Below are 10,684 nucleotides of genomic sequence, written 5' to 3'. Positions count from 1 at the left end.
TGGCAGGCGGCCCAGACCACCCACCAGAAAGAGGCCCCGAGGCTGAGTGGCCCCAGGCCTGAAGGGGGGCAGCCCTGCCCTGCAGCCTTGGGGGCAAATCATGATGGGAATGTCTGAACCTCCTCAGTCCCTAGATCCCCAGCCCGGGCTGGCTCCAGAGCCAAACCCTCCCCAACCCCTCATCCCCTGCAGGCTCCAGACATCTCCCCCTGGCCAGCCCCATCTTCCCAGCGGCTCGCTCTGCTAAACTGCCTGCACGGTGTGTGCCTGCAAACGAGACGCTGTGTCTCTCGCACCGGGGCCGCACACAGAACTTCCTGAAACCTGGTGGGGCCAGGGTGGTGGCCACAGGGAAGCAACTGGTTTTCTGGAGGGGAGGGACCAGGGGGTCTCACGCTGGTGGCAAGAGGTGACAGGGCTATCTGGGGAGCTCTAAACTCCGGTCAGGTTGGTTCTGAACGCCATAGGCTGTCAGAGCTGAGCGCACCCCTCTCAGAAGGCAGAAACACTTCCCAGGGAAGCCAAGGAAGGGGAAGGACTTGCCCAAGGCCACACGGGATGCGTAGCAGAGCTGGGAAGAAGCTTGTTGTTCCTGCAAACGCACCAGGCACCTGCTGCAGCCCGTGGCCTCCCTGTTGGACAACATCGCCAGACATTTAATCCTCACCCCTGTGCATCCTCTAGCCCACACGGTGGCTTCAGCTGCTGGACAGCCGAAGATATTTGCTCTTAGTCCAGAGGGTCTAGAGGGGGCTTTGGGGGGCATTGAGGGTGCACGGGAAGGTGGCCTAGCTCTAGCCCAGGGCCCTGGCCCTCCTGCCACTGGGTCCTTCCTAGCAGCCCTTCCCAAACAGACCCAGGGGCTCAACTTGGACCCCTGGCAGCTTCACAGGTGTACTGGAAAGACTGGGGCTGGAAGAGTAGCCACGGGAACATGTCCGGCCCCATCAGTGTCTCGAGCAAGTTGCTGCTCCTCTTGGACCTCAATTATCTCACCCAGCAAATGGGAGTGGACGCTGGAGAGGCTTTCTAGAGGGCAGTTTCTGGCACAGCATCTCACCCAGAAATATGCCTCAACTTCTCTCTTCTGCCAACCTGCCCTCCCCACAAATCTCTCCTTGGATTGGGCCGGGACCAAGCATGAGTGGAGCAAATTATTTTGTGCACAAAATGATTCCCTCCAAATCCTGACGGGGGGGGGGGGGGGGGGGGGGGGGGGGGCGGGCCTTCAGTGAATCCCTGTCCCCAGACCTGCAGCTTTACCAGCCCAGGCAGGGAACAGGGCCAGATCGGGTTGGGGCAGTGCAACAGCAGCTGACCAGAGCAGTGGGGCTGGGGGCCATGCAGCCAGGCCAGCTGGGAGGGGCAGAGGTGATGGTCAGGGCCAGGCTAGAGAGCTATGGGGCTGGGGCTGGGGCTGGGGCTGGGGCTGGGGTTATTTTTAACTCAGCTTAATTTTCTCTACCTGGAAACCAACTCTTGCCGGTGGGGTAGCGCTGTTCCGGGAACGCTTTCACCCCCTAGGATCTGAGCTCGCTCAGGTTCCGGGCCTGCCCTCTCCATTTCACAGGAGCCCTGTTTGCCCAGCTCAGGGCAGGAGAGGAACTGGAGCCAGGCACAGCTCCCTGCACTGACCCCACGAGGCCCAGGCGGTGGCCCCTGCCCTGTCGTCTTCCTCCTTTCACACCAGAGACGGATCCTGTCTCCTGGTCCGTTTAATTCTTCTATTATGTTTCCCAGACTCAGAGCCTCTGGTTCCCTATTGTCCTGAGCAGCACTTTGCGTTTGTGTAAAGATTAGACGCAGTGGAACCTTCACTCTCCTTCCAAATGGTCTTTCTCTTTTACTTTCTCAAATCCGAGTTCTTTCTCTCGCGCTAGGCTCTGCTTCCTTGTCCTCCCTCTCTCCCTACCTGTCTTTATCTGATTCCCTGTTTGTTTTCCTCACCACCCAGACCCCCTCCTGCTCCCTGCTGACCTGCTTGTTCTCCTTTCTTCTCTTCATGGTTCAGTAGTTTGAATTCTCTATCCACCCCCTGCCCCCACCCGAACCCTGTTTGATTTCGTATTTATATTCTCTCGGAGGCTAATAGAAATGACTAGGAGTATTGCTCACCTCATTCCAGAAATACTCTTCTAAATTCTTAGAGAGGCACCTTGCGGGGGAGGGCAGTGAGCACTGCGTGGGGAGTCTCTGGTTTTTGCTGGAGAGACCGGGAGACCAAGATCTGAGACCTGAGTCCCTGTGCCAGCGCTGTGCAGACTGGACCAGGCAGAGCTCTTCTCTGAGCCTTCATTTCGGCTCGGACAGTAGGGGAGCTGATCCCGGATGGTCACAGCCGCCTCCCAGGGCCACAATGGAGAGGAGTTGAAAAGGCTCTGAGCACGCAGTAAGTGCTCAGAAATGTTTATTCCTGCTTCCATTCCAACCTTATCCAGCCTGGGGGAAGGAAGGTAACTCCAACGGCCATCTCCGTCCTCAGGTCCCGTCCCTCTGCACCAGGATGGCACAGGCACACGCAGACACATGTATGTGCTCTGGTCTTGCCCTAGGAAGAAGCCAGCTCACCTGTTTCTCTGTGGTCATCTATTGCCCCCTGCATAGACATCTAACGACAAAACCGCTGCTGAACACAGGAACTAAAACTTGAGCAGCCTGGGTTCCTGGGGACGTAAATTTCCGCGGGTTCAAAACCAGGCATGTATTCATTCACTCCCCCCTCCCTCAGAGAGCACTCGCTCAGAGGGCTCCTACTGTGTACCAGGCAGGCTCCCGGGCCCCGCGTTCTCTGGAGTTCTGGACCTCAAGATTGCTGGAGAGATAAGGCCAAAGTCATGAGTCAGGCAGGCTGGAGAGTAAGGCTCTGGGAGTTCCGAGAAATGAGAAGGCTTTTCCGGTTGTGCCTGGAGACAGGGTCCCTGGAAGACATCGCAGGAGGTGGACTCTGAGCCAGGCTGGGCCAGGAACAGAGAACGACTGCCAGTTCCACCAGCTGCTTAGCTCAGCACCGGCGCATCCCCACTCTGTCTCCAGCAAGACCTGGCTTCTGAGAAACAGAATGCTCGCCCCCGGGGCACCCCCCCCATTGCCTAGCCTTTTTTTTTTTTTAAGGTTTATTGATTTATTTTTGAAAGAGAAGAGTGTGAGCAGAGGGTCAGAGAGAAGGGGACAGAGGATCCCAAGCAGGCTCTGCGCTGACAGCAGCGAGCCTGACGCGGGGCTCGAACTCACAAACTGTAAGATCATGACCTGAGCCACCCAGACGCCCCTGCCTTGCCTTTTGTGAAGAGAGTACCCACCGAGGTGAACCAAGCACCCTGCCATGTCCAAGGTGGGAGACCTTTCAAGGAGTGCTTTATATGTGTGCCCACAGGGCCAATAGGAGCCTGAAAAGGAGCCAGAACTCCCATCCCCAGGCCCCGGGAGGAGGGATGGGGAAGGAGGGAAGAGGGGCACTTCCTGGGTGAGGTAAGGATGAGACAGCTCTAGGCTGGTCAGAGGCCAGGGGTGGGTTGTGTCCTTCACTGAGGAAAGCAGGCCCAGAGAGGGCTCTGACTTGCCCAAGGCCACACAGCCTTGAGTACCCCCTTTCCCCTCCCACACAATAGAAAGGGCATCCTCAGCCTTGTTGGCAGTAAGCAGGCAGGACGGCAGGGTGCCTTCCAAGGAGAGAGAGGGTTCTGCTCATGGGCCTCCCCTCCCCAACTCTTAGCTCTGGGCAAGACCCATGGGACAGCCACACAGAAAGTGAGGAAGGGGACTCAGAGCACTTTGGGGATAACTTGAGGAAGCCCAGCAGGGCTGGGAGAGGTCCCTGGGGGCCGCAGGGGCGCTTCGGTACTCCAGGAGGTGCTCCAGGCACAGAGGGAGGAGCGGGGCCTTCCCTCCCGCCTCCGCCCTCCCCTGCCCCCCTCCCCTCCAACCGCGGAGGCCGGGGCGGGCCAGGCGCCTGGGGAGGAGGCGGTGTCCCTGGCTCTCCTGTGCGGCAGGGCAGGGCTGGTCGGGCAGAGGCGGGGCTGTGCCTGGTGTTATAAGAAGCAGCCAGGGCACTGAGGCAATGAGCTATCGGCTCTGCCTGGCAGCAAGACGCTGGCAACAGGCACGCTCCCTGCTCTGGTCCAGCCTGTGCGCTCCACCGCCACTATGGTCGCCATGCCCACCGCCTGGTGCTCCATCGCCCTGGCCCTGCTCCTGGCCCTGCATGAAGGTGAGCTGCCCTAGCCTCACCTGCGGCGGCAGCGCCCCCCGCCCCCACCCTGGGTCTGCTTGAAGGTGTCTCCTGCCCCAGGGCACCGTACCCGCAAGCCAGCTGGGGGGCATCCATGGGTGGGGGCCCCGCAGCAGTGGCCGCTTCAAGGGGCTCTGCAAGTCAAGAGGTGCTGCAGGCACAGGACAGCCACCAGCCCTTCCCACCAGGACTGCTGGGGCTTCCCCTGGCTGGCCTGGAGCTCCTAAGCAACGAGAATGCCAACTTCCTCAATTATGCAAGAGGAGGAGCCCGGCGGGTCCCCCTATCCCGCTGTGCCGGGCACCCCGACCCACCTGTCCACCTCTGTCCCCCTCCTGTGCGTGCAGGCAAGGGCCAGGTGGCTGCTGCTCCGGACCAACCAGCACCCTCACACCGCGCCCGAGCCTCCCACCTGCGGCCTCGACGTTGCTCCTGCAGCTCCTGGCTCGACAAGGAATGTGTCTACTTCTGCCACCTGGACATCATCTGGGTGAACACTCCCGGGTGAGCTACCGCGGGGATCCAGGCGGGGCCGCTAGACGCGGGGCAGGGGATGGGGAATCTCTGGCACAGTGCAGCTCTCCCTGGGCCTCCAGACGGGATCATTGAGCTAATATTAATAGTTACTGGTTATCGTTCCAACGCCCACGTGGGGAATGCCTAAGTAATCCAGGGCTGGCTCCTGAGAATTCTCACAGCAGCCCGGTAGGAAAGTATTGGCTCCATTCTCCAGATCAGGGTACCGAGGCTCAGAGAGGTTGGGTGCCTTCCCGGGGATTACACAGGAGGGAGTAAATGGTAGACAGAGGCTCCATCCCAGGCCCATGGATGCCATGCTGCCTCTGCATGATCTTCCAAGAATAATACGATTAATGACAGTGCCCGTGTCTCGGCTGTGCCAGGCCCTATGCCAAGCACTGCTCGTATGTTATCAGCTCCTGAATCCCTCATCCTCCCCGTGAAGCAGGTAGTGCTGTTGTCCCCAGTGACAAGACGAGAAACCTGCCCTGTGTCACCTGGCAGAGCTGGGGTGGGAGCCTAGTGCTGTCTGTTCTGTCTGCACCCGCACTGCCTCCGGGCCACTGCATACTTCAAGTTGAAGTTTCTGTGTGTGTGTGTGTGTGTGTGTGTGTTTGTGTTTTTTTTTTTTTTCCCTTCCCCAAATTGCAAAAGGCAAGAGAAGCCCTGCACGTAAGCGTGTGTGGAGCTAATCCGCATCCAAACACTTGCTCAGGGCGGGAACCCTGCCAGTCCCTGCGTGCCGGGTCCACCTGGAGTCATTACAACCCCAACCGCATCGTCTAAAATTAGCTCTGGCACCTGAAGGTGCTGGTCCAACCGGCCACAGGGCCCCTGCCCTGCCCCCAGCCCGCCTTGGCCAGACTTTCAATCTGAAACCGACCCCACCTGATCTCACACACGCACATGCACACACAAGCACATGCACACACCGTTTTTAGGTCAAAGCGCTCAGACACATTTATCACCCCTCCAGGCAGGTGGTGGCCAGGTGAGGGCAGCTTAGCCTGCATGCTTACTGCTTTGAGATGGTATTTTCTCCTCTCCTCCAGGGGGACTAGCAAGGCTCCATCCTTCAGCTCGAGTTCCTAGCCGTGAGAGGGATCGGGCTGGGGGGACGCCCCACTTCAACTTAGGGAGAGAGCACGGTTCCACCCCATCCTCCCCATGCTGGCAGTCTTACTGAGCAGGGCCAGAGGCGGGGAGCAAGCAGAGGCCCAGAAAGGGGAGGGACGTTGTCCGGGACCACCTGGCACCCGGGCAGAAGAATGCACTGAGGCTTCCCGAGGTCAGGGGCTGGCAGCCTTCTGCTTCCAGCCCGGTGGCACGGGTGGCCATGCCAGGATGCACCGCGGACGGCCTCTGCTTGCCAGTGGCCGTAGTTTATCTCATCCTCTCTCCCTCTCCCTCTCTCTTCCTCTCTCTCCACCCTACACCACTACCTTGCTGGCTGCCCGCCCACAGACAGACAGCTCCTTACGGCCTGGGAAATCCGCCAAGACGCCGGCGCCGCTCCCTGCCAAAGCGCTGTGAGTGCTCCAGTGGCAGGGACCCCGCCTGTGCCACCTTCTGCCATCGAAGGCCCAAGTAAGTGCACACCCAGGCTGCAGAGGCCAGGGTGGCTGCTAGCCTGGACCTGGGGGGCAGAGTGTCTGGAAGATCAGCAGGAGAGCAGAGTGGCTAACAATGGTGGGGGGGGGGGAGGACAAGGTCCTGGGGGCCCCGTAGGCTGCCCTGGGCCCATGGGGCATGTTCCTTTCTGTGGGGAAACAGTCACCCCAAGTCCCTCCTAGTCCCCAGCTCCGGGGTCTTCTGAGAGCTCCCACCCTCACTCGGGGGCAGGAGGGATTCTCCTCCGGTGTCAGCTAAAGCAGTCCAGGCCCAGAGAAGGGAGGGGACTTGTCTCATCGGGCCACACAGCTAGTCAGAAGGAGAGCTGGGCTTTCAGCCTTAGTCTGCCTGACCAAGTCCACGGGGCTTTGGATTTGGGACGGAGCCTCGGAGGGCTTTGGAGTTTCCGCGGAGAAGTGACATCTGGAGTCGGGAGGCCCTGGCACCATCCCAAGGTTGTCATGGAATTGCTGAGGAAGGGGTGGGCGGGGGTGCTCTGCCACACCTCTTCGCTCTCCGCACCTCAGTTTTCCCATCTGTTAAAGGGGTGGGGGACTTTGTCCCCTCCCTCGTCCCCTCGGAGCATTTGGGGAAAGCAGAAAGTGGCTTCCCCGTCTCGAACCTCCCATCCCCGCAATGGTTTATGAGAAACTCCTCCTCTGAGCCTCAAACCGGGGCTCCACCCCTGCCTCAGTTTCCCCTACAAAAGGCCGTGCTCAGCTGCAGGTGGCTGGATTCTGGGAAGGTCGGGCACCCAGCTGCCTCTTTCTGAGGCTAAGAACGTATTCCCGGTAGCTCAGTTTTCCTCAGTCCCCACCCCGCCTGGGAAGGGAAGGAGGCCAGGTGCACAGGGGTAGAAATGGATCTGCTGGGGCGGAGGGAGGGTGCTGGGCCTACAGCCAGGTGTTCTCAGGGCCCTGGACAGCCCCTCACTCGGGCCCTAACGCTGTTCCTTCAGGCCTGAAGCCGTGGTGGTCCCAGGCAGTGGACCCCCTCCAGACGTGTTCCAGGCTGGCAGGGCACGGCCGTCGGCAGGAGAGCTCCTCCAGCAGCTGAGGTGAGCGGTGCCCCCACTGACTGAGCACCTCCTGTATGCCTTAGCACATTTCCCTTGTTCTCCATATGAGGCACGACTGGGTCCTCACCGGGCAGCCGAGAGAACTGAGGCTCAGAGAAGTTAAGACATTTTGCCCAAGGGCACAGCGGTCTGTGGCATCTGGCTGGTTCCAGAGCCTGTGACCTAGACTGCTGTGCCCTTTGTTCCCACCAGGCCTAGCAGTGGACTTTCTCAGGCCAGTTGAGGGATTGTGACCGTGGAAGGCCCTCTACTGTTCATTCAGGTTGTGTCCCAAGGAAGCGTCTCCTACGTGCTGGGCCCCGAGTGGCCGACCACCCAGCCTGGCCCCTCCCCGCTGTCCCAGACCGGATCCCCTTCCTGGCCGCCTCCGCGTGGCTCAGCTCGAGGCCTGGCACACAGGAGGTGCCCGCGAATGTTCGTCCAGCCAAACTGACTCGAGAATAGAGACCCTGCATCTGGCTGTGCAGACAGGCGGCTAACGGAGCAGCTTCTGAGCCAGCTCTGTCCCCAACAAGGCTTTGTGACCTTGAACTTGTCGTTTCACTTTTCTGTGCTTCCGGCTCCCATTTTTGTTCCAGGGGCAGCAGTGCAATCCATCTCTAGGGAATTGTTGTGAGGGCAGATGAATCGACATATGTGGGGCGCCTCGAGCAGGGCCTGGCACCCCAGGGATGCTTTGCAGGTGTCAGCCATTCCGCCCTCTGTCCCTGAGGCTCCTCGGAGCCGGCCGGTGCTGGGGCCCAGCTCAGCCCCTCAGGGCCTCCCATCTTGGTGGAGAGGAGGAAACGTAGGAGAAAGGGCAGGATGGTGGGTTGGGGAAGACGCAGCATACGCCTCGGGAGTATCTTTGGATGAAAAGAAAATCAAGGTTTAGACTCTGCAAGTGCATATGGCACCTCGGGTGGGCAAACAGCTCGCTTTGCCAGCCTACACTCATCCTCACACTGGCAGACGAAGAAAGGGGCTCGGAGAGGTTGACACACCTGCCTGAGCTCCCAGAGCTGGGACCTGAAGCCAGCCTCCTAGCTCCCGGTCTGGGACACTTTGAGCCAGGACGAGACCACTTGGGTGATGCCAGAGTCCTTCCCAGGGCCTCATCCTGGTTCAAAGGGAAGCTAGAACCCATATTTGTCTGGGTTGAACTACCCTGAGCTGGACCTTGAAGAATGGGAATTTCAGTAGGTGGAATGTGGGTGGAGGGAAGGTAAACAGCCTAGAAGGAGCGACATGAGCAAAGGTGTGGACGTGGGAAGGCAGGTCACAGGAGATACGCTGGTCTCGGCCCTCTGGTCCTTCCAGCAGTGTTTGATGTTGGACGTCAGCTTTGTCAAAGTCCTCGTGGGCAGGGAAGCTTCTAGGCCTGGTCTGGCCTGTCCTTGATGCGCAGACTTTGTTTTCAGGGTCAGCTGTGGCTGACCTCTGACCCCAGAGCAGCTATGATTAAAGGGGCCCGTTCCTACAACTGCTGTCTCTTGCAGGGAACTCTTGGGCAGTCCATATCTCCTGAGATGCTAAATTGACCCTTCTTGATTCCAGGGACATTTCTGCAGCCAAGAGCCACTTTGCTAGGCGACAACAGGTGGCAGTGAGGGAACTGAGGCCTACACACTCCAGGCGGTGGAAGAGATAGCACCGGTGGCCAAGGAATGCTGGGAAGGAGCCTGTGTGGAGCCAGGAGGAGAGGGGCAGCCCAGAGCTGGGGAATCCACCTGCTGGGATGGCACACGCTCTGGCCTCCTCGTGCAAGTGAGGGCACTTCCTTCCAGGCAGCTCGTGCCCTCACACGGCCCGGGGAAAGCCTTCAGCCACGTCCCCCCGCCGGCCCCAGCCCCACCACGCCGCTGGAAGGAACCGCATGAGGAATGTGCTAACCTGGAGGCCACGTCCCGAGAGGTTTCCTGCCTGTTGGCTACAAGCCAGAATCGATGCGCAGCGGTGGACCCTAGACCCAAGCCAGCCCTGGAGGCTGGACGGGTCCACCTAAGGGCTGGTGTCCTGGGTGGCCCCCGTCTGACCCCTCCAGCTCTGCCTCCCCAGAGTCCTCACACCCTCATGCCCTCGGGACACTCCTGGGGAGAACTGCCTGTTCTGCTTCACCTGCCTGTATATAACTTATTTGCTCTAAGAACTCTGAGAATTCCACTTATTTATTTTAATGTATTTTTTTAGACTCAATTATTTACCTGCGAACTTGTGTTTGTAATAAACCATGAAATGGTACCCCGGTATTTTGTCTTGGCGGAAGCGGAGGTGGGAGGCACCTTGCAGGACGGGGCTGCTTAGAAGTTAGGGGGACCCAAGAAGGAGAGGGAAGGGGTCCGGGGCAGGTGGCCGGAGCCCTGCATTCCACTCCCCAAGCTCCCGCTGGGCACTTCTGGCTGCTATCTCACCCTCTCTAGGCTTTTGCCTGTCATGTGCCTGGACAGCCATTTGTGGCTTTGACCTCTAGGATTCCTCTGTTCCCAGCAGGCCAGTCCCTACGGCCAGGCCTTTCCCAAGAGTGTGTTTGGAAGGAGTCGAGGCTACGAGAGTACCAAGAGCCCCTTCTTCCCCAGCTGCCCTGTGCCACCAGGAACTGTTGTGAGGCCCAGAGCCAATCTGTCCAGCGAGGGCTGGGGCCAGATGGTCCCAAGACTGTGTACTGCCCTCGTGGCCAGTGATGGGTGCTATGGTGGAGCCACAGCCTGACCCCGGTCTCATCCCTCTCCTTGGACCTTGCTCACTTCCTTGACTGAAGAAGCCCAAGGCTCTAGGATTGCTGCCAGGGCCCAAGAAGTGGCCCACCTGAGTTCCAGGGATAGCCAGCAGCCACGATCACCCCTGCTGGCAGTTCCTGGACCCACAGCCTCCATTTCTGCCAAATCCTCCTGTGACAAGCTGTTCCCTCTTCTCCCGGCTGGCTTGTGCTGGGAGTGGCAGGTGGCCTGAGCTGGCTGTTGAAAAATAATTATTTACACACTGCTCTAATCCTGCCTCGTCCGTGAAGCCAGCCCTGACCCCTTCGTGGAAGGATAACATGCTGACACATAGTGAAATCCTACTGTATACTGGCACTTTACCTGTATTAACTCATTTCCTCCTCGCAACAGTCCCATGACATAGGTACTTTGATTGTCTCCATTTTATTTTATTTTTTATTTTTTTTTCCAAGTTCTTTTTTTTTTTTTTCAACGTTTATTTATTTTTGGGACAGAGAGAGACAGAGCATGAACGGGGGAGGGGCAGAGAGAGAGGGAGACACAGAATCG

General features: G+C 59.0%; 1 protein-coding gene across 1 annotated transcript; it reads left to right on the top strand.

The window, feature by feature from the left end:
* The first annotated feature begins 4,056 nt into the window (after positions 1–4,056).
* EDN2 (endothelin 2) lies at positions 4,057–9,654 on the top strand. Its single transcript, NM_001009387.1, is given in 5 exon segments — positions 4,057–4,207; positions 4,576–4,732; positions 6,212–6,334; positions 7,317–7,415; positions 8,973–9,654. Coding segments are annotated over 5 exon segments (537 nt in total). The 5' UTR covers positions 4,057–4,143; the 3' UTR covers positions 9,067–9,654.
* The last annotated feature ends 1,030 nt before the right edge of the window (positions 9,655–10,684 follow it).

Source organism: Felis catus, chromosome C1, assembly GCF_018350175.1.
Source record: "Felis catus isolate Fca126 chromosome C1, F.catus_Fca126_mat1.0, whole genome shotgun sequence".
Lineage (NCBI taxonomy): Eukaryota > Metazoa > Chordata > Mammalia > Carnivora > Felidae > Felis > Felis catus.
The sequence above is the reverse complement of the archived record's forward strand: the minus strand, read 5'-3'. Positions and strand labels throughout refer to the sequence as shown.